Here is a 25536-nt window from a genome sequence, read left to right on the forward strand (position 1 = left end):
GAGAGGAAGAATTAGCCCCAGACCCCGGGAAAGCAAAGCGCACTCCCCCTCTTATGTCACCGAATAGCAAATTAGTTCTCAGAATTCCAGAGGCCGAGCTTTGCTACAGCGAAGACGCCGACGTCACAGAGGAGGTGCCCACGTGACGGTGGCGGAGCGGACCATACCATCCATCCGGGGTCGGGGAGGGAGGGACACCTTCAGGCCCCTCGAGCCTCGAGCCGAAACTTCCAAATTCTAGACGCCTAGTCCGTGAGGACCTTGAAATATACAGGCTAGTGAAAAAATATTGTGACTTTGAGGGTTATCCATGGGCCATCGGAGGTAAAAATCTAGGCGAGCTGACACTAGGTCCTCCCCTGCCACGTAGCAGTGGTAAAGTCCGCAGCTCAAATTCCGAGAATTGAGCTCTGTTGATTCTTAGAACTGGGGTTCTTAGAAGTGGTGATGCAAGAAGTTTCTAGGAAAGGCCGGACACCAGGTGATTATTGCTGTTGCTGCCGCCGCTGCTGCTGCTGCTGCCGCCGCCGCCGCTGTTGCCGCTGGTGCCGCTGCCGCCGCCGCTGCTCATGATCATTATTTTATCTTTTAATTCTTTTTTTTTCCGCTCTTGCCAAATGCTTTGGCTCCAAGTTTTCTATGTGTATCTATTGATATAAATGTATATATTTATTTATTCTAGCTGTCAGGTGTTAAAATAAATGCCGAAGATTAGTCCCACGTCTCTCCCAATCTAGGATATAGATTTTTTATATATTTATTATGATTATTTTTGTTGTCTTTGAGTGAATCGGCCGGTTTGGGGAGGCTTTTGCCACCCTCCCTTGTGTTGTTTTGGTTTTGGAAAAGGAGGTGGAGGAGAGGAAGGAGGGGAATTAGGGGGCGGCCGGAGCAGAGAGGACGAGACAGTGTTTGGGGGATGATTCGGGCAAGTCTGGGGGCTGTCTGGCCCCAGACGGCGGAGAGGACGCGCGCTCGCGCTCTCGCTCTCGCTCTCGCTCTTTCTGCTGCTGCTTGCGTACGGCTTGTGATCTCTCTGGATTCGTGCGGCTGTGTTTTTCCTTCTTTTCTCGCTTGCAAACTGCTTTCCTTGCTCCCTGGCTCCCTTCCCTCCCTTATCTTTATCCTCCCCTCTTCTTCTTTCCGTTCTCCGGTCCTTCTCGGTAACTCTGGGAGGCGAAAAAGGAGGCTGCCTGCCCGCTCGCTCGCCCCGCTGGCTCTCGTCCACGGGCCTCGGTCCTTTAGACTCCCTGCCTTCCAGCCGAGCCGAGATTTGGGAGGAAAAAATGCAAGCGAACTCCTCGGTTTTTTGTTTGTGTGTGTGTGCGTGTGTGTGTGTTTGTATTTTTTTTTTTTTTTTGGTCATAAACCCAGATGAGATGAAGTATCGTGTCTACTATTTCCTTATAGTTCTGTGATTCTCCTAACGAGAGAGGAGTGTTTTGGTGTCCCTTTGCCCTGTGTTTTGGGGAGCATGGGGGCGGGGATGTTGAACACTTTGAAAATTAATCTTTCTTGGCTGTAGTCGAGGGAGTCGGGATCCCCAGAGCGCTCTCTCTGCTCATCCCGAGAGAGGCAGGCTCATGGTGGGACAGCGATTCTTGGGGTGGCTGAGAAAGGGGTGCGCATTTGCACCTGCGGTGCCTTTCAGCGTGCGGGGACTCAGGGAACCTTGACAGGACAGCTCAAGAGAGCGAGGTGGCGGGATTTCTGGCGGCCGTTGTGTTTGTATTTTGGGCGCTGCGTGACTCTGTGTTGGCTCCCAATGGCTGTTCCCTCCCTTTCCTAAATTTTATTTTATTTTTCCCATGGTGCAAGCTCTGTAGAAAGGCAACTGCGGACCAGGCTTCAGGTTCCCGAGGTCCTTGCATTGGGCCAGAGGAAAGACAAACAGCGACCCAGCCCCATGCTCCTTACGGGCGAGACAGATCCAGGAGCAGAGAAGGGCACTTTGTGGCTCTAGCTGGGGGACCCGGCGCGGGAGGAGCGGGCGCGGGCGCGAAAGGGAGACCTTTGTGAGTGATTTTGCAAAAATAGATCGCGAGGTTGGTTGGATTTGCAACCTGTGGCTCTCCTCGAGGGAGTAAGAATGGGGGAAGGCGGCGGCGGCGGCGGCGGCGGCGGCGGCGGCCCGGGGCGGGAGTGGGTAAGGAGTTGGAGCCTCGGAAACTGGCTGCGCTGGGGCAGAGGTAGGGGGCAGCAGGAGCTAGGGGCCACCCCGCTGCCGAATGCAGTAACCGTGGTAAATGTCTTGAGAACTGTGGGTTGCGTTGCCTTTATGATGCGTTATGGGAACCCTGGCGAAAAATGGAACTAGTGTTGCAATAATGAGTTTTAAAGCTCCCCCATGGAAAACAAAAACATAACCCAACCGATTGAAAAAAAGAAGAGGAATGGAAAAAGACCGTTTGTGTTGTGCCCCCTCCCACAATGGTTGAGTTGGTGGCAAAAGTGGTGGAGGTCCTGACAGTTGAGTAGGGGAGATGACCTCAAACCAGGTACTGAAAGTCCAAAGCTGTTACAGGGTCCCCGACCACCTTCGAGAGCCAATCACCGTCCCTCCAGACTGATTTACTCTTTTATGGGTTTTCTTTTTCAATCAGTTTATAGTTTCCAGTAGGAAAATCTTGTAACTTTTTTTTTTTAAGTAAAGTGAGTGTCAGTAGATGCATTTTTTACAGTGGGGGGGGGGCAGTGGGGCAGGAGAGAGGGAACCAGGGAAAGGGCTGTTTAGAAATACTGTTTGTGGCTCTGAGCGATGCCACCGGCTTCCTCTACAGAGACTGCCAGTTTCCCTTTTTTTTTTTGCAAGGTGTGTGTGGTTTTAATAAATAACTTTAAAGGAGGGGGGCGGCAAGATCCATCAGGAGACAGGTATCTATTTTGCTCACTATTTACTACCAAGAGCCTTTGGCACTGGAACAGGACCTCATAAATCTGCAGCCCAAGTTGAAGTTCGTCTGGCCGTAGTCCACACGCTATTCCTGGAGGTAGCAAACATGAGCTCAAAGGAGAGAGGTGAAATCACATTCTCGCTTTAAAATATATACTTTTTTTTTTTTTTAAAGAGAAGAACAGATATGTGTCTTTGAGGGAGGAGGAAATGGAGAAAAAATACCAGGGGATGGGCATTCCCTTACTATAATGATAGCAGTTGAGGTTTCAGGCCAAAACAGAAACCTGTAGATGGGAAATATCTCCCTCCGCCCCCCACCAAGTTTATAAATAGAAGTTTCCAGTATCCTATTTGAAAGACTTTCCAATACTGCAGACTCAACCATTGGTTGAGTTTTAAGGGTCTATTGATAGTGACAATACGGCTAGATGCTGTTCATATAAACTGGGCATCTTGAAGGAGACAGCGGGGAAAGTGGGAATTCTCCCATTTTCTTTTTTGTCTTCTGTTCAGATTCGAAGGGTTTTTACCCCGATGCTTTCTTGAAAAGACTGTCTAATTATTCTGGGTTTGGTATTCAGGGATGGGACTCTAAATTATTACGTTGTCATTTGCTGAGCCCTTTGAGAGTTCCAGTTATTGGTTGAGTAAATGGTAGCCATGGCTAGATGTCAAAACCTTTCCTTCCTTCTACTCCTGCAGGGTGGCCACGCTCACAACCCACTTTGTTGTGAAAAACTTAAAATATCAGAGGAGGTGGTGCGGCAGCGCCACCCGTCGGTGGGTGAAACTGTTGGCAAAAGGCAAATATTTGAAAAATATTGTGAAATGACCTTATGAGCTTAAAAAAATTTTTTTTCGGAGAGCCTTACAAAATTAGGAGAGATAAAACTAACTTTTTTGCAAAGCACTTTGCAGTTTATCTGTCAAATAGGAAAGAAAAATATTGCCTTCCAGCTAGGATGGTGTCATAATAGGCAACGTAGTTCCAGTAATTTTTTTGCGGGGTGTGGGGTGTGCCTGATTGACTTTAAGTGGAAGAGTTCTCCAGACGGAGGTAGCCTGGCTTTCTCCTTGGATTGACTTCTCAGGGCTTCCGAATCCTGCTGCCTGTCTGACGTTGAGATAAGGAGAAATGTTTGGTGTAAAAAACCACAGGGGCTGGAAGTACTATGGTTTTTTTGGGGGGGGGGCGTCGTGGTTGTCGGAGAACCGTTTGTGAATGGCGTGGAGCAGTGGTGGGCTGGTCTGTAGCCCTCGGGGAGTAGGGTAGAATGGCGCGTGTCGATTTCCAGCACTGCGCAACAAGTGGGACCGCCGCCGCAGTGATCCGAGGGAGGGTGCTGTGTGGTGGCAGAATGCGCCGGTTTCTCTTCCCTTCAGTGGAAGCCAGAAACGGCTCCTCCCAACCTTCCTGGTATCCCAGTCGGAGACCAGCCCCATCAAAAAAGACCATACCCAGTCTCCCCGCCCCCTTCCCTTTGATAGTCGCAGTAAGCCTGAAGTGGGACCCAGCACTTGGGCCCCGGGGTCCCTCTCCTCCGTGGGGAATCAGAAGTTTATTCCTGACTGTGAGAGTCGACCGGTGTTTGGTAGGACTCTGCTAATGCCGTCGACTGCCATTCTGCCTTTTGAAGACAAGTGCACCCTTTCTTTCCCTTCCCACCAAACAGAAGAAAAGCGGATGGGGGGGACCGGGCGTGGAAGGCTGTGGCCGCACGCTGATTCTCGAAAGGACTGAGTCCGCCACCTAGTGGTGGGTCGTGATCGAGTTCCCTGCCTTGGGCAGTGGGCCGACCGATTCGATTCACCTTAGGGTCTCCCAGTATCCTGACCAGATATTCGATCGAACAAAGGGAGAGCACCCTCCAATAGTGATAGCATACGACCTTCAAAGTTTTGACAAGACGGATGACAATTAGAAAGGCCCCAGATGCTTGTCCCGTTCACTATCGCTCAGCGATGGACATCTACTTCCATTAAGAGAAACCATAAAAATAACCTGCTTTGAGCTCTACATCTTCCTGTCACTGTCGCCCTTCTCCAGGGTGAGTCAGTAGTGGAAAGATGCCATTTAAGAGCTCAGGGGCTTCAGGACTTAGGACTCTTTTTCACAGTTGAGGAAACAGGCCTGATGAGGGGGCCTGTTAGTGACCTAACCAGGACCAGATTTGTAAACTTCTGAATTTCATGTTAGTGACTTAAAGTCAAAGGCGAGTGTATCCCAGCTCCTTTGAAGTATCTAAGAGAAAGCGGCGGCAGTCAGAACTATGATTTTAACCACTTAGGTCACCTTAGTTGGCAGCGCACGTTGGAAACCTTTCCCCAGCAGTCTTGGAGGAATTTGGTTAGAAAGTATGTCCTAAAATGTTCGATAACAGACAGGAAAAGCCTACATTGGTGCTGAGGGATGAGGTGGGGGTTTCAAAGCACGAGGGTATGCATATGCTGGGGAGGTGGTTCAGGTCTAGTCTGGGGACTTGTAGAGAAGTGTCTCCCTGTGCCCAAGGCTCACTTTTGCATCCTGAAGTCACTCTCTCCCCTCCCTCCCTCCCTCCCTCTCTTCCTTCCCTTAGTGGCCTGTTGAGAAACCAGGTGTAGGTGCGGAGGTGTGTGTGGGGGGGTCATGTGGACAGGCAGAGTGAAAACCTCTTAGAATTTGTGTCACAACAGCTCCTTAGTCAAGTTTTCTTTCTCAGAGCTCGTGACTAAAGATGTCAAGCGCGCGTCCGCCTGCGAGCGGCCCCTAGCGACGGCTGAAGCGCTCCTCCGCGGGAGACGCCGCCGTCTCCCCCGCCCAGGTCTGCGGGATCGAGTTTAGCCTCTCCCACTGCGGGAGCCGTCAGAGGCCGCGTCGGAGAAACGCGCCTCTGTTCGGGCTGGAAACGAATCTGGGAACGTGTTTGAAGTGCGGTCAAGTTTGACTCATCGCTTTCCAAGGACAGTTAGTGCCTTCCATCTTCATTAACGTGAATAAAGACCTTGGCTGACTTCTGCCCAGATCGGATTTTTAAAGGCATTGTTTGCTTGGGGAGATCATGCCTCTCCCCTCCCCCACCAGCCTTTTTTGCAAAGGCTGCGCCCAGTCCAGCCAGGATTGCCGAAAGATCTCTGCCCAGGGACGTGGTTTGTTGGCATTGTCTACGAGCCCTTTTGAAAGGCTGTCTCGAATCGGCCGTATGGAGAGTGTCCCTTTTGCAGCTTCCCTTCTGATCTTGATGATAAAACACATCCCTCTATTTTATTGCATTTCCTAGAAGCTTGCAGGTTTGCAAGAGTGTGTTGGCAGGAAACGTGATAAAAATGAAAGTCAGGACATAATGTCCCCGAACACACCTCGGTTACCCAAAGCGGCTGCCGAGGCCATCGCTTTATCAAATTCGCTTTTATCTATTGTCGCTTCGCCTATCCTTTCGTCCCACTCCCTCCTCCCCCAGCTAAAAGCGCAAAAAGCCCCCCCCCCACAAATACAACTCCGAGGTTTGACCTCGCCCCCTGCCGCCGCCCCGCGGCGACTAGACCCGTGCAGCGAGTTGGCTGAGACGCTGCGGGGACAGGGAGCCCTCAGGAGTCTTGATGCGGGCTTCACTGCGGCAACTTCAGCCTTATTAAAATTCCTCGTCCCAGTCCCTAAACAGTGCTTCGCACTTTAAAAATTCCCCTTTGGATTTTTCAGCGGGTTATTGAAGTTATTAGATTACCAGTAATCCAACGGCCGGCCTGGATAGAGAGGAGGGGGAAGGGCGGAGGGCTTTCTCCAAATCGGAAGGCTCTGGCCAAACTAGGTCAATGGGAAGGAGGGGCGGGGCGAGAAAGGTGGTGTTGGTTTCAAGCCTTGCTGGAGGGCTCTCTCTAGTGTTAAGCAGCGGTAAAAACACCACTAGGTTTGAGCTCCCGGAACCGCAGATTTCTTTAATTTCCATTAAGTGCACTTACTTAATTTTAACTTCTCAGATTCTCACCCCCCCACACACACACCCCATATTAAATTCCAGCCTTTCTCAAAGTTGGATTTTGAGGCCACAGAGGCCCAGTCTTTGCTGACCGACTCTAGCCCCTCTCCGCCGCAGAAGAGATGCGCAGCGCAGTGTGACGCTAGTTTTAGGACGAGACTGAGGTCGTTGAGGCTGAGGCTTTCGCTGACTCCTGCCCGCCTAAAGTCCCTCCCAGAGCCCGCTCCCGAGACGAAGTAGGAGATGATGCCCCGGGGTTACGAGTCCCCGGAAGGCCACAGGAAGGAGAGACAGCTTTGGAGTGTGCTAGTGCGCTCCCAGGGGTCCATGCCCGGCTCTCTGCGAGACCATAACCGAGTCTCTACGGTTTCGGGGAAATCGGATTCCGGACTCCCAAAACCCGGCCAGGTTCGGCCTGGCAACTCCGAACCTAAAAACTTGGGGCGGAAACCAAGTCGAGCCGGGTTCCTGTCCTTGCCAACGTAGGCGGAAGGGGCTTTCGGTTTAGTTTTCCTCTAACTAGCCCGAGGCGCGCAGGATGGAGACCCTCAGCCCTAGGGGCTCCATCTTTTTGACCTTGGCGTCTCACCTACTCATCCCCTTTAAAAGGGGTTGGAAGCGGCAGGGGGAAAAAAAAGAGAAAAAGAAACCGCGCACCAGGCAAAACAAACGCCGGAATTGGGCAACTTGTTACAAAAGGAGCCTCGGATTGGATCCGAACTCCTGGGTTCTAGAGCCGGCTCTGGTGTTAACTTGTCTGACTTTCCCCATTTAATAATGGTTGTGGGGGAGGAGTTGGACTAAGGTGAACCCTGAGAGTCCTGGACCCGGCGCGGACTAGGGATTTAGGGGAAAGTGCGCCGTATTCCCCGCGAGCCTTCCCTGGCGCCCCGCCCCCCCCTCCCCGGGTGAATCCCCGGCTGCCCGGGCAGCGCCGGCAGCGATCCTGGCGGCTGTCGGGGGCCCGCAGCTTCCTGGAAAGTTACTTCTCGTTGGAGCCGGCGACGGGCAGAGAGTGTTCTGTGAAATCCGCAGAGCCGAGATTGACTATGTTCCGGGAATGAGAGGGCTGTGCCATTCCCCTCACTGCCCCCTGCCTTGACGGCGTAACAGGAAAAAAAAAAAAAAAAGGCATACACATAATGTTAGCTACCGAGGTGCACGAAAAGTTTTATTTGAATGTAACTAAATTAAGGGCCGCCACGGCCGTACTGCGGCGGCTCCGCTGCGCCTTGCGGGGGCTTCGAGGTGAATGGACAGCGGCGCCCGCCGATCGCCCAGGGGTGGGCAGTCCCTGGAAGACAGGTACGGTGCCGTTGGGTAGGCGGGTCTGCCTCGCTTGCCGTGGCGCGCAGGGCTCGTGTTTGGGCTCCCATGTGTGAGCGAGAAAATGGGCTGCCCAGTGCCAGCCCAGTGGAGGAGGGAGGAAAAGGATGGGGTCTTTCGTATTGGCTAGCTCTCTCACTCTTAACCTCGCCTCTCGCTCTGCTTTTCTTTCCCCTCTTCTCTGTCTCCCTCCCTCTTGTTTCTGCTGTCTTCCCTGCTCTCTTTGCTTTTGTTGTTATTCCCCTGTATTTTCCTCCAACGGGAAACTCTTTTAGAGGATCTGCCTTCTCAAGGTGCCTAGTTGGCTACACACCAGGAAAGCATCAAAGGAGAGAAAGGATGTAAGGATGGAGAAAACGTTCAACGCTCCTTTGGTGGTTACTGAGACAGCAGGAGTGGGGTGGGTGGAGGTTGGGAGTCGGGGAGTCCAGATCTGGGGCCATATAGTTGTCAGTTTCTTCTTGACCACGCTGGTCTCTTGGCGATTGTTTTTGTGGGATGAGTCTTGTGTGTGTGGCATTGGTGGTGTGCCTGAATGCAGTAGAGGGGTTTGTTCAGACTTTACTAGAAATTGTGTTTGAGATCTTGGGCAAGGCTCACCTTCTGAAACCTCAGGTTCCTCCCTAATAAAGCAAGGCTATGGGTGAGCAAAGGACTAAAAGCTCTGTAAAACAAATAATCAAACAAAAAATTACTGATGGTGCTTCCACACCTACAGCATGGGGTGGGGGGGCTACATTGCCCACACCCACCTTTACCCACACACACAGTAGTTGTGGGTCCTCCTAAGATAGAGTTAACTTAATAAGGACCTGGGCCTCAATGTATGTATGTGCATGTATTTTTTTTTTTTTTTTTGCCAGACAGATGCTTAAGTGAAAAGCCCAGGGCCTAGCTGACAGTGGACACAGGGGAATTGTTTTATTTGTTTGTTTCAGTTCACATCTGGAGGGAGTCATTGCCACTTGTCATGATGAAATGGCAAATCTGGGCTTTCTGTGGTTCCAGAAGTCTGTGCCTGGAAATCCACAACCAAGCTGGTGGTTGAAGCTGGTTAGACAGCCTAGGTATTCCAGAAGTATTTGAGGATCTCTTCCCCGAGGGAAGAGGAGAAAGTTTATAAATAAAACTCATATGTGTCTTCAGCATTATTTTTGCAAGGAGACACTCTTTGAACTTGGGTTAGGATCAAGTTAGTATATCTCTCTTTGCACATCTTGAGTTGGGATGGGGAGAGGAGGAGGTTTTTTCTTTTGTCTTTTCTGTCCTCTCCCTTCCCCTACTCCCTTCCCCAGTCACCACTTGCTCACATGCACACACTAACCTTGGAGCCGATGGGATTGAGTGACTGGCACTTGGGACCACAGAGAAATGTCAGAGTGTTTGGTTACAGACTCAAGGAAACCTCTCATTTTAGAGTGCTCATTTGGTAAGACTCAGCAGCCTGGAATGGGGCAAAGTGTTTGTGTGGGGGAAGGAACTTAAAAATGAGATTCACCCACATCAGGGTGCTGTCTTGCATGTTCTACAGCACGTAGGCTGATTTGGAAAGGGGACAGGAATTTGAGCCAGAAGACCTAGGGCCAGGCCACCAACCATCTACATGGCCTAACATGACCTTGCTGGCCTCAGGCCCCTTTACCCGGAAAGTAGCTCTAGAGGACTCTGCTTTAAAAAAAAAAAAATAGGGGGAAAAAGATGGTTCCAATATTGTTTTGTTTTGCAGCCTGCGTTTGATCATAAATGAGAATCTTACACCTGTGCTTTTAATGGTTTTGTTTTAGAGAGAGCAATTTAGAGGGGGCACATAATTCATTAAATCTCTTTAAGGTTTGGGGCACCCTGGCCAGTCCTCAGCTGAACCACACAGTTAAGTCTTTCACCAGCAGGAGAAGCTCAAACTTGGAAGCTGTAGTGCTCTGTCTGATCTGAGACCCAGTAGGGAAGGGAAAGGAAACTTTGAAAAAGAGGGCAAAGGTTCTCAAGGAATGTGTAGACATGCCATTTCAGATCGTATCCTGCAGATTCTGTTCAGTCCTCAATGTTTCACAGTCAGGAATTACTGCCTCGCTGTTTGTCCTGAGCAAGCCACTTGAACCCTGTGAAATAGGGATAAAGATATTGACCTTATCAGCCTTGTGGGATTTATTCTGACTTGAAAGATACTATTTTAGCAGGTTCAGATAGTGCCCAGTGTTTTTGGGCCCCTGAAGTATCATGATGATTAATGTTGAAAGAACAACTTTTCTTATTTTTTTTTTTAATTCAAGTGGCCTTTTGGATGGTATAAATTATTTTTTCTTTGAGGAAGAAAATATATGTGTATGTGATTAATATATGCAGTTGTATTCCCAGTACTCAGGGTAAAAACATGATTATTGCATAGCTTCGGGTGCCTGTTGTTTCTGTAAGAGCAGAACTGGAAAATGTTTGCTAGCTTGTGGTAAAGCCTCACCAGCTGGCAGGCTGCAACTATCAAAGCAAAACTAAATGCATGTGTCCTAAAATAAGACTATAGTGGACAATCTTACATTCACCAAATCAATTTCTGTTTGCTTTCTTCTCTTTTCTACAGATTTTAGGCAAAATTTTGGACTGTGAAGCAAGGCCTTGGGTAAGTAAATAAAATTATATGCTTTAAAGTGTTGGGGACAAACTGTTTCTTTTGAATTTGCCAATGCATGTGTTTCTGTGAACTTTGCCACCATTCATTACATGAGACAAGGAAAACCAATTCACTCTATATCTCTCCCAGCCCTCACCCCTTCACCTCTGCATTAGATTGTCTTAACACTGTTGTATGGTCAATCATTCGCTTACTTGTTTCTTAGTGGCTGGAATGACTGATAAGAATAGCTGTGACTTTTGAGCACCTACTACATACTAGGCACCTATTTCTAATTTTTTTTTAACCATATAGGTATCACTACTCCCGTCTTGAGAAACCAAAGCCCCAAAACAATAAACAACCTACTCCACATTCCACAGCTAGCATAAGGCAAGGCTAGTCTGATACCTCCAAAACGTGGTTTCTCTCCATTGCAACATACTCACTGCTTCTCAATGCTTGGCAGAATATTTGGTATGTGGGAAACACACTCAACATATATTCATTTCGTTTCCTTTTCCCCTAAAGGGCTTTCTATCCCAACTTGTTGAATAGAGATTATTCTCACCCATTTTACAACTGTGAAGAGTAATGCCCAAAGTTGGACTATGAATTGTTCAAAAATCAAACACAAGGGATCCGAGTTGCATTCTGTGCTTTAGTAGACTGAGCTACCTACCCTGGTATCCCTGGTAAGCAGGAAACAAATTCTAGAGAACTAACAGGATTTTGGCCTCTTTGATCAGGTGAAGACAAAATGGCCTCACCAACTGACAGCTGTATCCAGTTCACCCGCCATGCCAGTGATGTTCTTCTCAACCTTAATCGCCTCCGAAGTCGAGACATCTTGACTGATGTTGTCATTGTCGTGAGCCGTGAGCAGTTTAGAGCCCATAAGACAGTTCTCATGGCCTGCAGGTGAGGGGTTTGGAAGAAAAGGGTGGGGGAATAAAAGCAGGATTGTGGTGCTGACAGCCAGCAAGGCAGAACACGTAGACCTTTTGCTGCATCTGGGATGATGACATCTCACTCTGTCTCCAGATCTCAGCATATATGGTCTGACAGAGTAGGTCCCCAGGAAGTGAATGAACGATGGTCTTTTAGAAAAGGTAGAATTTCTGTTTTGTGGACATAGTGGAAGAAGAAACCACATAATGCCACAAGAAAGGATGTGTTTTGGACAAGCATGGAGAATAACTTTAGCTAACCAGTGAAAAAGTGACCAAAGACTTCAAATTAACTTGCTCTGTCTCTAAGTAATTTAAGCAAGTTAATTTGAAATATTTTGCTCTTTTATGCTGTAACTGCCTTTATTTTATACGGCAATTATATTTCCATGGGTGTTCAGAATATATGTAAGAGTTAGTGAGAGTGAGCCAGCTGATTCTTGTTTGTCAAATATTTCAAGTTTTCAAAGCAATTTTATATTACATCATCTCCCTGGATCTTCCTAGCAGCCTTTTTGTGTTATGGATGGCACTATTACCACTATTTTATAAACGATAAAAGGAAGGCACTGGTAGGTGAAATGAATCATGGATCTCTACTGCTTTTAGAGAACTTATCCAACATCTACTATATCCAACATCTACTATATACTATTTTTTAATAGTGGAGAGAACAGAGGTTTATAGAATTACAAAAATAATAGATAATGTTTAGTGAGTGCTTACTGCACCAGGCATCGTTCTATACCCTTTACATTTTCACTCTTTCCACAATCGTATAAGGCAGTCACTACTGTTCCTCCTACTTTGAAGATTAGTAAACATGATGCAGAGAAGCTAAGTATCTTATCTTATCCCAGGTTGCATAGCTACTTACTGGTGGAAGTCTGGCTCACTCTGACAACCACTTAGAAAGAGTAGACTCAAGAATCAAAATGATAGTCAAAAATTCTAATTTTTAACTGAGTACTCTTTCTACCATCACATAGCATAGTGCTCAGAGGCATGGCTTGAGGTTTGACTTGGATCTTCTGGGAATAATTGACCTGATAATCTATGAACTTTGGGTAAAGAAGTAGCATATAGATGTAGGCATATTTTTATTTAATCATTCATATCCAACTTACTTCTAAAAAATAACAATAGCATTCTTAAAATAAGAATAATACAATAGAACAAGAGGAGAAATTCTTAAATTATTATCCTAAAGACACAGACTAAGAAAAGCAAATGAATGCTAAATTTAAGTCTGGTAATCCAAGTAACTAAAACTAAAAGGAAAACAGGCTCTGTGACTTGAAGATTACCACTTAACCTCTCTGATCTTAGTTCTTATGTTTGTAAAGGTGGAGAATAATAGTACCTAACTAGCAAGGCTGTGAGGAACACAGGATAATATATATAAAGTGCTTAGAGACTCTGTAACATTTGGTAAGCTCTCCATAAATAGCAGCGATTACTAATTGCCACAGTCATTCTGGAGCTAGGCCCAGGGGGCAGGGCTGGAGCCTCAACCCTGATTGTAATCAATCACAGGTTCTACCTGTCTACTACAGTGGAGTATTTGTCTGTTTTACAGTGGCCTGTTCTACAGCATCTTCACAGACCAGTTGAAATGCAACCTTAGTGTGATCAATCTGGATCCTGAGATCAACCCTGAGGGGTTCTGCATCCTCCTGGACTTTATGTACACATCTCGGCTCAATCTGCGGGAAGGCAATATCATGGCTGTGATGGCCACAGCTATGTACCTGCAGATGGAACATGTTGTGGACACTTGCCGGAAGTTTATCAAGGCCAGGTGAGCCTTGGAGATGGAAGAGATCCTCCCCAATCAGAAACTCGATATTTCACGCAGACAGAAAAATTGGTCCTCTATGACATGCCGCAGCCTACATTTCTGCTATTTTTGCCCACTTCTGCACTTCTTAACCCTTGTGCTCCGCAGTCTTCACTCCTTGCTGCCGTAGAGATATGTCCTGTGCATTACTACTTCTTGCTCTCCTCCAGTCACTTAACATGCCCTCTCCTCCCACCCATTTTGGAGGCCAGCTCCTCCATGGAAGTTTTTCTTATTACCACACTTCCCCCTGCAAATCTTGCTCCATGTTCTGAAGCATTTTTGCCTGTCGTTTGGACCTTCCGTCTTGTTCAATATTTGCATATGTATTTTAGTTCTCTTTTAGACATCTATTATAACTATTTACATATATGCCTTAGTTCCCTACCAGACTGTGGGCTGCTCAAGGTTACTCGTCTTTTATGTCACCCTGCTCCTATTAGGGAGGAAAATTATTGTATTGAATGGAATTGAGTTCACTGGGTTTAACTCCTGTCCAAAGGCTGGTAAGATATGACCACCTTTCAAAAGGTGAGAAATCTGAGACTCAAGGAAGTGAAGGGCTTTTGCCAATTGAATCTCATGGAACAGAGACTCAAGGCGTAACTTCTTTAGAATCACTTGATCCAGCCATGCTATGGTGGTTGCTTCCCTATTCAAACAGAAGGGATTTCAAACCTGTATTTGAACACCTCTAGGAGCCAGGAACTCAGTGTTCCCAGAACCACACAGTCTACCTTAGACAATTAGAGAGCCTGTTTTTACAGCAGGTTGAAATCTGGCTCCTTGAACCTTCACTCGTTGGTTATAGCTCTGTTAACTGTGATCATGATGAGCTGGCCTATTTATTTCGCCCACATAATATCTCTTCAAGTATATACAACTAGATCTCTTTGTCTCCAGTGAGTGATAATGGTGGCAAGATCATCATTGGTACTGTTTACAGGTACTTTCAGTGGGTCAGACCTTGTGCTAAGAATGGTTTTGTAACGTTCTCCAGGTCACATAGCTGCTAAGTGCCACAGTTGGGTTTGCAAACCAGGTCTGGCTGCTCTAGAGCCAGAGACTCTTGCATTGGCATTTGCTGCTGCTTCTCTGTGGTAGCCCTTCAGTCAGTGTATGGGATAAGTCCTTTTTTTCTTTCTTTTTTTTTTGAGTAGGAGTCTCACTCTGTCACCCAGACTGGAGTTCAGTGGCCGCTTCCAGCCGCTCCAGCCTCGACCTGCTGGGCTCTGGCAATCCTTCCGCCTCAGCCTTCTGAGTAGCTGGAATTACTCAGCACGCACTACCACGCCCTGCTGATTTTTTATTTTATTTTATTGTAGAGATGAGGTCTCGCCAAGTTGCCCAGGCATGTCTCAAACCCGCGGGCTCAGACACTCCACTCACCTCAGCCTGCCAAAGCATGGGATTACAGGCTGAGCCACCGAGCCCGGCTGTGGGCAAGTCCTTTCTTCAGTAGGGCACTAGTTTGTCTATGACCTTCCAAAAGTGTGGTGCCAGCATTGTATAAATTCTCCCCTCCCTGTTTCCTCATGTATAAAATGGAGACAATAATACCTGCCTTTCCTTCCTTGAAGGATTTTGCCTGGGTGAAATCAGATAAGGGCTTCAGGAATATCACTTTAAGAATATCACTGTAGCACAGAAGCATTATACATTCACACACATGCATAGATATGTGCCTTAAATGTACAAGATGATATCTAATCAGGCACAGATTGTACAGGTGACTGAATTCCCTTTTCTGTGCCTCAGTTTTCCCAACTGTAGGCTAGATCACCAGACTTCTAGCATAAATGCTTTGTAATTATATTTCCTTACTCCTGAGCCACATCTGTATGTGAAGCACAGATGTAGTTATATAACAGATCACCGGAAGGTCATCTGTTGAACAGTTCTGATTTTGGAGCCAATGTCTTTTCTCTTTTGTCTCCCGTAGTGAAGCAGAGATGGTTCCTGCCATCAAGCCTCCTCGCGAAGAGTTCCTGAACAACCGGATGCTGATGACCCAAGACATCATGGCTTATCGGGGTCGTGAGGTGGTGGAGAACAGCCTGCCACTGAGGAACGCCCCTGGGTGTGAGAGCAGAGCCTTTGCCCCCAGCCTATATAGTGGCCTGTCCACACCACCAGCCTCCTATCCCATGTACAGCCACCTTCCGGTCAGCAGCCTGTGGCCAACCCCTTCCCCAAGTGATAGTACCAGGCCAGTCCCCAGTGAGTACAGCCGGCCGGCCATGGAGGTGTCCCCCAGTGTGTGCCACAGCAACATCTATTCACCCAAGGAGACCATCCCAGAGGAGGCACGAAGTGACATGCACTACAGTGTGGCTGAGGGTCCCAAGCCTGCTGCTCCTTCAGCCCGAAATGTCTCATATTTTCCTTGTGACAAGGCCAGCAAAGAAGAAGAGAGACCTTCCTCTGAGGATGAGATTGCTCTCCATTTTGAGTCCCCCAATGCATCCCTGAACCGGAAAGGCCTGGTTAGTCCCCAGAGTCCCCAGAAATCCGACTGCCAGCCCAACTCACCCACAGAGTCCTGCAGCAGCAAGAATGCCTGTATCCTCCAGACCTCTGGCTCCCCTCCAGCCAAGAGTCCCACTGACCCCAAAGCCTGCAACTGGAAGAAATACAAGTTCATCGTGCTCAACAGCCTCAACCAGAATGCCAAACCAGAGGGGCCTGAGCAGGCTGAACTGGGCCGCCTTTCCCCGCGAGCCTACACTGTTCCACCTGCCTGCCAGCCACCCATGGAGCCTGAGAACCTTGACCTCCAGTCTCCAACCAAGCTCAGTGCCAGCGGAGAAGACTCCACCATCCCACAAGCCAGCCGGCTCAATAACATCATTAACAGGTGACTTCAGAGACAGTCCTGGTCAGAGGCCAGGGATTACCTGGGCAGGGTTCCGGGCTCATTTCTTCTGATGGATGCAGGGGCTGTGCTCTTTTCTTGCCTGAATTACTGAGCCTATTTGAAGTGTGGCATCAGAGCCTATTGATTAAAGTAGCCTAAGTAAAGAAGTATAATACACTTAAGTACTGTATATTTTTTCATGCTACCAAGAGAGAGACTTTCCTTCTGTGGTAGAAGATCATTCCAGAAATCCAACAGGTGCTTCCTGTGTTCTTGATGTGTCAGGGAACCCTCATACTACCCTTAGACTGAGAGAGGCTATAGGCTACAGTTGTGAGGGGAAGACACTAGAATAGGATTTTGGTTCCATTGAACCTTGGTCAGTGATCTTTCCACAGATGTTGCAGGTAGGCTTCAGAAAAGCTCTGAGGCCCCAGAGCAGGCAGCCTAGCACTGGCCTCTGGGCTTGCCAAAGCATAGGGAGGAAAGTATGGCCTTGAGGCCCTGCCCCTCAGCACTGATCCTCTTTTCTCCCACCCACAGGTCCCTGACAGGCTCCCCCCGCAGCAGCAGTGAGAGCCACTCGCCATTGTACATGCACCCGCCCAAGTGCACATCCTGCGGCTCTCAGTCCCCACAGCACGCGGAGATGTGCCTCCACACCGCCGGCCCCACGTTCCCTGAGGAGATGGGAGAGACCCAGTCTGAATACTCGGATTCCAGCTGTGGTGAGTCCCTTTCCCTCCCTCCCCTTGCCAGGGAGAGAGAACACCCCTCCGCTCCATGAATTTTATGTTTCCATATTGTTTACACTGCCGTCTCTGATTGAGAGAAGTCCCCAGTTGGAAGTCCTCTGGCACTTTAGGTCCCTAGTCCATCACTTCACACTTGACCTTTTAGGGAACTGGACTGACCCCAAAGCAAGGGATGGGTTATAAGTGTTAATGTGGGATAACGGAGATTGACCAAACTGTCTGTTCGGCTTCATTCCAGCAAAGGTAGCTTGTGGGACTGGCTTTAACTCCCAGAGCTTTCTCCATCCCTCTGTGCCAAACCCACTGGTATGGATCTGTATGCATGTTGGTTCTCCCTGCTAGGCTGTAGATCCTATAAGGAGAAGCATCTGACCTTATTCGTTCCTACATCTCCCATAGGTCCTAGTAAGTCCCTATTAGCTACTGAGCAGATACTCAGTAATGTTAGCTGAGTTAAAATAGTTGAACTGGGAATGACTCAATAGAAATTTCTGGATAGTTGGTGATTGGCATTCTGATGTTTTCCCAGATAAAAAAGTCTAACTCCTCACCCCACCCCAGCTATAGTACAACAGCACAGTAGCACCCAATCAGGGTCAAATCATCATGCCTTGTCATTTTCAAATTGCTGTAACAAATGAAAAAATCAGTTGCTTACACCAAGAGGTCTGGCACAGGATCATGGACTTACAGCTGGGAGGTCAGGGACTCTCCCCTTCCATCCCCCTGCCTGTTTGCCCTGGCTCTGCACTCCAGTTCCCTTTCTCTGGGCCTCTGTTTCCACTTCCAGCATCAGCTTGGCTCGGGAGACATGAAATCCAGATAAGGTGCCAGGTTGACCATGGAATATCTATCATTCATTCCTCCTTTAGTGAACTCAGAGTATAATCAAATTTTATCTGTATCTTACATTCCTGTATTGCTTTGTGTTTTATTTTGTGTAATGTAATGTGCTCCTGTGAGGTAGGTAGGATAGGCATTTACTATCCTGGTTTTGGAGATAAGAGATACAGAAAGAGACTCAGAGAGGTCAGGGGTCTTGTCTAGGGCCTTCTGTGTATAAATGTAAAGAAAGCTAAGAATTGATTTTTTTTAAGTCAGTTCTCAGACCTCCTGGGGAAAGAAAAACTCTGCTGAGCCTTCCTCAAACTAGTGCCAGCTGTATGAGGGCCTACTGTTTAGAGCTTCTGTACCTCAGTATTCAGTCTGTCTCCTTTTCTCCCTCCTCTGTGGCTAAGACTCTAAATGCTAAGGAAGACGAAATCCCCACAGGTCCTTTACTCTTGAGTCCGATGAATGTTGGGTGGGTGAGGGGTTGAGGGGCTCATTTTTGCACAGGGGAGAGTTCCAGAAGAGGGTGGCCTTAGAGCCCAAACTCCCTTCCTTGTGCTGACTTTGGTGTCCCCCTCCAACAGAGAATGGGGCCTTCTTCTGCAATGAGTGTGACTGCCGCTTCTCTGAGGAGGCCTCACTCAAGAGGCACACGCTGCAGACCCACAGTGACAAACCCTACAAGTGTGACCGCTGCCAGGCCTCCTTCCGCTACAAGGGCAACCTCGCCAGCCACAAGACCGTTCATACCGGTATGGTCCTGCCTCACACTACCTGAGCTCTCCAAAATTATTGTGGGCAGGGCAGGGAGAAGGTCCCAGAGAAAGCAGTGTGGGACCTGGGGACCTCGTGGAGTGAGGCAGGGACAAGGGTCCGTCCTGGCCTGAAAGAAGGGCTTAATCCTGTCTTGTCTTTGCTTGGTTACTTATCTACTTCCTATGTTCCTTGTCTTTCCTCTGAGACATTCTGTCTTGCCTTTGCTGGGGTCAGAAGTGTTAATCCCACTGTACAGGTGAAGAAACTAAGGCTGACGGAGTCAAAGTAGACTAGGTCTGTGTAAAGCCGGCAAAAAAAGTAAAGGCCTCTTGATTTCAAGGACATGTGCCTTATCAACTAACCTTCCTTTATGGTATGCTTTTCATAGCCTGATTGTTCTTTAAAATCTACTCTCTTAGTACTTTTTTTATTTTTAAGTCAAGAATCTTACTCCAACACTCAGGCTAGAGTGCAGTGGCACAATCATGGCTCAATGCGTCCTCAAACTCCAGGACTCAGGCGATCCTCCCACCTCAGCCTCCCAAGTAGCTGGGACTACAGGCACGTGCCACCATGCCTAACTAATTATTTGTTAGTAGAGATGAGATCACACTATGTTGCCTGGGCTGGTCTTGAACTCCTGGGCTCAAGTGATTCTCATACCTTGGCCTCCCAAAATCCCTAGCTGGGATCACAGGTGTGAGCCACCATGCTCAGCCTACAAAATCTACTCTCTTGGTATTTTAAGTGACTCTATTATCCCAGAAACTTTCCATGAAGCTCAGCCCTTCTGTTGGTTTTCTCTACCTGAGTATCTACTCAAACCCAATCCCCATACCTCTTGCAAAATGGAGTCCAGCTGGAGCTGCCACAGGCAGAAAAGTGTGTTTGTTCTAAAAGAGAGAAACTAGAGCAGCCTGATTGTATCTCCTTGGTGAGTGAGTTGATGACTGAATCAGTCTTATCCAAGAAAATAGCTAGAAGAGTCTTCACAGGTCATCTAAAGTAACCCCTCAGGTTCCAGAGATAGAAACTGAGGCCCAGAGAAGGAGAGTGACTTTTCCAGGTTTCACAGATAATCCTAATTACGAAGCTGGTTCTAATGCCCAGGCTTCCTGGGACTGCCCCCTATACAAAAAAAAAAAAAAAAAAGCCACCCTGGTTTTGTTTTGTTTTTTTGTTTTGTTTTTTTTTTTTGAGTTGGAGTCTTACTCTGTCGCCCAGACTGGAGTGCAGTGGCTGCTCCCGGCCACCGCAGCCTCGACCTGCTGGGCTCTGGAGATCCTTCAGCCTCAGCCTTCCAAGTAGCTGGGACTACAGGCACACGCTACCACGCCCGGCTAATTTATTTATTTATTTATTGTAGAGATGAGGTCTTGCCAAGTTGCCCTGGCGGGTCTCGAACCTGCGGGCTCAGGCAATCCCAAAGTGCGGGATTACAGGCTGAGCCACCGAGCCCAGCTGGTTTTGTTTTCACTCCATGCTATCACTTGTCTCTTGACCTAGTCCCCTGCAAGGTGCACTGGTCTGTGTGTGTGAGAGGGTTGGCAGGCTGGGGCAGGCCCCTGGATTCTCTCTGACACCCATCAAGGAAAACGAAAGCACAAATGACCTCATGGAGGGGCAGTTTGCTTTGAAATCTGGGAGCTAGAAACTGTGGAGAATTTCTCCATTGAATGTGGCTTTCCTTTGCCCCTTTCTCTTGATAATAGGTGAGAAACCCTATCGTTGTAACATCTGTGGGGCCCAGTTCAACCGGCCAGCCAACCTGAAAACCCATACTCGAATTCACTCTGGAGAGAAGCCCTACAAATGCGAAACCTGCGGAGCCAGATTTGTACAGGTAAGCAGGACAGTATGGAGAAAGAACCCCTCAGCCTCAGCGTGCTGGTAAGGGGCTGCCTGGAGGTCTGCAGCCCACCTGGAAGATGCCTCACACTTTGCTCCTCTGTTCAGGTGGCCCACCTCCGTGCCCACGTGCTTATCCACACTGGTGAGAAGCCCTATCCCTGTGAAATCTGTGGCACCCGTTTCCGGCACCTTCAGACTCTGAAGAGCCACCTGCGAATCCACACGGGAGAGAAACCTTACCATGTACGTAAGCCTCTTGGGGCTGCTGTAGCTGGCCTGCTGGGGAATGGAGGTGGTGAGGTGGAGTGGGGTGGGGCGGGGTGGGGCAGCAGAACTGTCTGCTCCAATCTCAAGCACACAGTGGACGGCCACTGAGCTAAAGGTCAGAAGACCTGGAACTGAGCCTGATGGTCAGATATCCTGCTTGACCTTGGTCTGAGTCTCAGGGGGCTCATTTATGAAATAGGAGTATTGTTCATAAATATAGAATTAAAGGCATACAAAATACAAAATAAAAGAGGGGTATTGGACTAGGAGTTCAGACTATGAATGCATAGATTTGGGGGTCACTCACTCATTCTACAAATACTTATTGAGTGCCTCTATAGCACGCCCCACGCTGGGCTAGATGTGCATTTAAGAGCTGCTAAGATATTTGAGAACGAGCAGTCTTAGGAGTAGGAAGAGACCAGAATAATGTTTCTAAGAACTAATAATGCTATAAGAAAAAAAAAGAAAGCAGAGGGAAGGCCGTTTTAAGAAAGAGATGCTGGCCAGCTGTGCAGCACAATGCCCTGGACAAGCCACTGGGATGGGAGTGTTCGGGAGCAGGGTTCCAGCAACCACAGCCTCTACACTAATGGGTGGACATTTTGTGACCTAAGAATGGCCTTTACATTTAAATATAAAGAAAGATTATTTTGCAAAATATGAAAATTATATACAATTTAAACTTCAGTGTTCGTAGTAAAGTGTTATCGGAACACAGCCTGCTCATTTGTTCAGATATTGTTTGAGGGGTTTATGGCCTCATTCTATGTGGTGATGGATACAAGAACCATCCAATGAATGATTAACCCACATTCCTGATGATAACCTGCAAAACATGGTTATTTTTGTTCACTGGTTTATTAAGCCTAGAGTGACTATCTTCTTACTTGCTGTGGGTTCTTGGGCAAATTACTTGTCCTCTTAGTTCCTTAATTTCCTTATCTGTAAAATGAGCTTAATAAGAGTACCTACCTCATAGAGTTGCAGTATTAAGTTAACTGATTCATTAAAGTATTCAGGATGTATATAGTAAAAGTACAATGAAGATCTGCTATTATAATGAATAGCCAGAATTTTAGATGCATAGGCTATCGGGGTTGAACATGACCTTCAGTGTGTCTTGACCCAGTCCCTTCAGAAGGGAGCTCCAAGGCCCAGAGAGAGAAAGGACGTGCTTGAGACATGCAGCCATGGGTGGCCTTGCTACAGTAGACCCAATGTCTTTCAAGACCAGGGCTTTTTTACACACTGCCCTGCTCATTTAATTAATATTTATTTTTATAAACTGATTTCCATTTTCACTTAGAAACATTCTCTATCTGAACACTTTTTGTTTTAGAATAATTTGAGATTTGTAGAAAAGTTGAAAAGATTTTATAGAGGGTTCCCATATGCACCCCTTCCCCCTATTGTTAACATCTTGCATTAGTTTCATAACTTGTCACAACTAATGTGCCGTTACTGATATGTAATTATAAAGTTTATACTTTATTTGGATTTTCTTATGTTTGACCTTAAAAAAAATCCTTTTTCTGTTCTAAGATCTCATCTAGTTTACCCCATTCATTGTCATCCATTTTACTTTTAAGTAACTTTTATCTAAAGTAACTATTATCACCCATTAAGTGAATCAAATCAAGAAATAGTTTTACTTGCTAATGCTTTGTTAGCTTATCTAATATATACACCCTAGAAAGGAACATAACTGACTGCATCCTATACTCCAGAAGTTCCATGAATTTAGACTAGTCTAGTCCTCTTGTCCGAGTTTGTTTAGATTCATTGCGTAATCTGCTGCGAGGTACTAGGAAGATAATATAGTTTAGTAAAAAGTGGTCACTGCCCTCGAAGTGTTATCCACTTAAAAAGGATCCATGCACAAGGATGGCTATGTGGCAAGGCTGGGAATCTTATGGAAGTTTAAAGGAAACAGGAATTATTTCATCCTCAAGAGAATGCCTTAATAATTACGGAAGTTTACATCTGAACTGCGTTTTTGGGTAAGACTTGAACTTGTGGAGTTAAAACAGGAAAGGACATCTCAAGCAAGGGAAATACACAGTGACACATTGGAAAGCAGGGAAGGGACATTTGCACAAAGCTTACTTATCTCTTGGCAGAAGCCAGGGTTCACATGGGTTCTTCATTTGGCCCTTGCAAGGGAAGTGCAGCCCCAATCCCTTGCAGGGAGAATCTCCTTCTCTGGGTCTTTGAGCAGTGTGACACGTTTCTAGGACTGATGACAGCTAACAGTTTGCCTCTGGTATCCCTGCAGTGTGAGAAGTGTAACCTGCATTTCCGTCACAAAAGCCAGCTGCGACTTCACTTGCGTCAGAAGCATGGCGCCATCACCAACACCAAGGTGCAATACCGCGTGTCAGCCACTGACCTGCCTCCGGAGCTCCCCAAAGCCTGCTGAAGCATGGAGTGTTGATGCTTTCCAACCCCTTCTCAGAATCTACCCAAAGGATACTGTAACACTTTATGATGTTCATCCCATGATGTAGTGCCTCTTTCATCCACTAGTGCAAATCATAGCTGGGCGTGGGAGGGTGGTGGGGGCCGGGGCCTGGGGGACTGGGAGCCGCGGCAGCTCTCCTTCCCCCACTGCCATAAAACATTAAGAAAATAATATTGCTTCTTCTCCTACGTGTAAGGCGAACCATGTCAGCAAAAAGCAAAACCATTTTATAGATCAAAGTGGAGGAGTATGCAAAAGTTCTGACTTGACTCAGTCTGCAAAATGAGGAATGTATATGTTTTGTGGGAACAGATGTTTCTTTTGTATGTAAATGTGCATTCTTTTAAAAGACAAGACTTCGGTATGTTATCAAAGAGAGGGCTTTAATTTTTTTAACCAAAGGTGAAGGAATATATGGCAGAGTTGTAAATATATAAATATATATATATATAAAATAAATATATATAAACTTAAAAAAGATATATTAAAAATATAAAACTGCGTTAAAGGCTCGATTTTGTATCTGCAGGCAGACACGGATCTGAGAATCTTTATTGAGAAAGAGCACTTAAGAGAATATTTTAAGTATTGCATCTGTATAAGTAAGAAAATATTTTGTCTAAAATGCCTCAGTGTATTTGTATTTTTTTGCAAGTGAAGGTTTACAATTTACAAAGTGTGTATTAAAAAACAACAAAAAGAACAAAAAAAAGCTGCAGAAGGAAAAATGTGTAATTTTGTTCAAGTTTTCAGTTTGTATATATGTGTACAACGTGTCTTCACGGTGCCTTTTTTCACGGAAGTTTTCGATGATGGACAAGCGTGCCATCCCTTTTTGAAGTATAGGCAGACACAGGGACTTGAAGTTGTCACTAACTAAACTCTCTTTGGGAATGTTTGTCTCATCCCATTCTGCGTCATGCTTGTGTTATAACTACTCCGGAGACAGGGTTTGGCTGTGTCTAAACTGCATTATCGCGTTGTAAAATATAGCTGTACAAATATAAGAATAAAATGTTGAAAAGTCGAGCTGGCTTGTTCTTGAGGTCTTTCCTTGTGTTGAAATGGGGACTTGAATGGGTCTGGCTTCCTCAGCTCCTGTCTGGTGGGAAATGCTCTTGGAGGGAAGGGGCTGCTGCCCGGTGCCAGGTCAGAAAGGAATTTCTTTGAGATGAAGTCAGGACTTGTTCCTGGTAGTGTGGCATGAACTTGTATTTGGCTCCCACCAGGGTGGATTGCAGACTCCAGACCTTGGTCATGAAGAGCTCAGATGGGGGATTTTGGAGGGACCACTCACTCAGTTCTGGACAGGGCTTTGAATGACTTCAGTTCTAGCTCTTCTAAACAGATATGCAACTCTTATTCCTCTGGGCCTCAGTTTCCCCATTCTGTGAAGAGAGAAGACTCATCTTGCTCCCTGGCTTCATAAACAATTTCTCCCCACTCGGCAACAGGGGGTGGCAGGTTGAAGGCATCTGGCCCCAGTCATACACTGCCTCAGTGCTGAGTTTTTGGTGTCTGCTGGGCGATGGACAGACACCTGTAGACTCAGAAGCTTTATGAGTGACCAGCAACTAAGTAAAGCTCCATCCCTGCAGAAGGGTTCTTTGTCCGAAGGGCTCTGTGGTGGAACTCAGCCACCTGATCCCTGGTGACTTGATAAAACCATTTCCCCTCTGGGTCCCCTTCCCAGCCTGCCCATGAAAGGATTGGATTAACTAGATCATTTATGATTCCATGATTCAGACATAAGTTCACACTAGCTTGCTTTGGCACCCAGTTTTCTCTTACCTCAAAAACCCCAAGGATCAAATTTGATTGACAGGGCCTAAGAACAGGGGGGACAAGTGCGGTTCTGGTCATTGGCCCAGAGGAGAAGCCTGCGCTGCAGCCACCCCCCTTCCTGTTCCTGGGTGGCAGTGGGGAGGGGAGGTGAAGTGGAGCCTCGCCTTGGGGCCGTGGGCTTACTGGTTGGAAAGCAGTGTCCCTTGGCAGGCTCCGAGCACGTGCTGGGAAGCCTATGGGAGCTGACCACCCAAAGCCCCAGAGAGCCTCAGAAAGGCACACCACCCTCTGCCAGCTGCATGGCCTTTCAGCTCAGGTTTCCTTTGAAAGTGACTTTAAAGGACTTGCCAGCCCAAGGCCTCAACTCACCCTGCTCTTTGAAAAGGGAGAAAATGATCCC

At 47.3% G+C, this 25536-nt stretch overlaps 1 protein-coding gene across 2 annotated transcripts; it reads left to right on the forward strand.

The window, feature by feature from the left end:
• Window positions 1-423: 423 nt before the first annotated feature.
• On the forward strand, window positions 424-24380 carry BCL6 (B-cell CLL/lymphoma 6). 2 transcript variants are annotated; one of them, XM_008058480.1, is made up of 10 exons: window positions 424-481; window positions 10751-10789; window positions 11530-11701; window positions 13310-13531; window positions 15513-16427; window positions 16971-17155; window positions 18598-18765; window positions 20482-20612; window positions 20726-20863; window positions 23166-24380. In XM_008058480.1, the coding sequence occupies exons 3-10, from the start codon at window positions 11541-11543 to the stop codon at window positions 23307-23309; spliced, it is 2064 nt and encodes a 687-aa protein (XP_008056671.1). In that variant the 5' UTR covers window positions 424-481; window positions 10751-10789; window positions 11530-11540; the 3' UTR covers window positions 23310-24380. The 2 variants fall into 2 exon arrangements, with proteins under 2 accessions (XP_008056671.1, XP_008056670.1); XM_008058479.1 differs by lacking the exon at window positions 424-481 and adding an exon at window positions 9316-9604.
• Window positions 24381-25536: the final 1156 nt, after the last annotated feature.

Source organism: Carlito syrichta, unplaced genomic scaffold (genome assembly GCF_000164805.1).
Source record: "Carlito syrichta isolate Samal-C Ts95f unplaced genomic scaffold, Tarsius_syrichta-2.0.1 Scaffold303360, whole genome shotgun sequence".
Classification (NCBI taxonomy): domain Eukaryota; kingdom Metazoa; phylum Chordata; class Mammalia; order Primates; family Tarsiidae; genus Carlito; species Carlito syrichta.

Bases quoted from the DNA above. Each gene is read 5' to 3' on its own strand.
- BCL6 (XM_008058480.1), top strand. From the start codon at position 11,541: ATGGCCTCACCAACTGACAGCTGTATCCAGTTCACCCGCCATGCCAGT. The intron at 17,156-18,597 runs GTGAGTCCCTTT...CCCCTCCAACAG, and splicing joins ATACTCGGATTCCAGCTGTG to AGAATGGGGCCTTCTTCTGC. The intron at 20,613-20,725 runs GTAAGCAGGACA...TCCTCTGTTCAG, and splicing joins GCGGAGCCAGATTTGTACAG to GTGGCCCACCTCCGTGCCCA.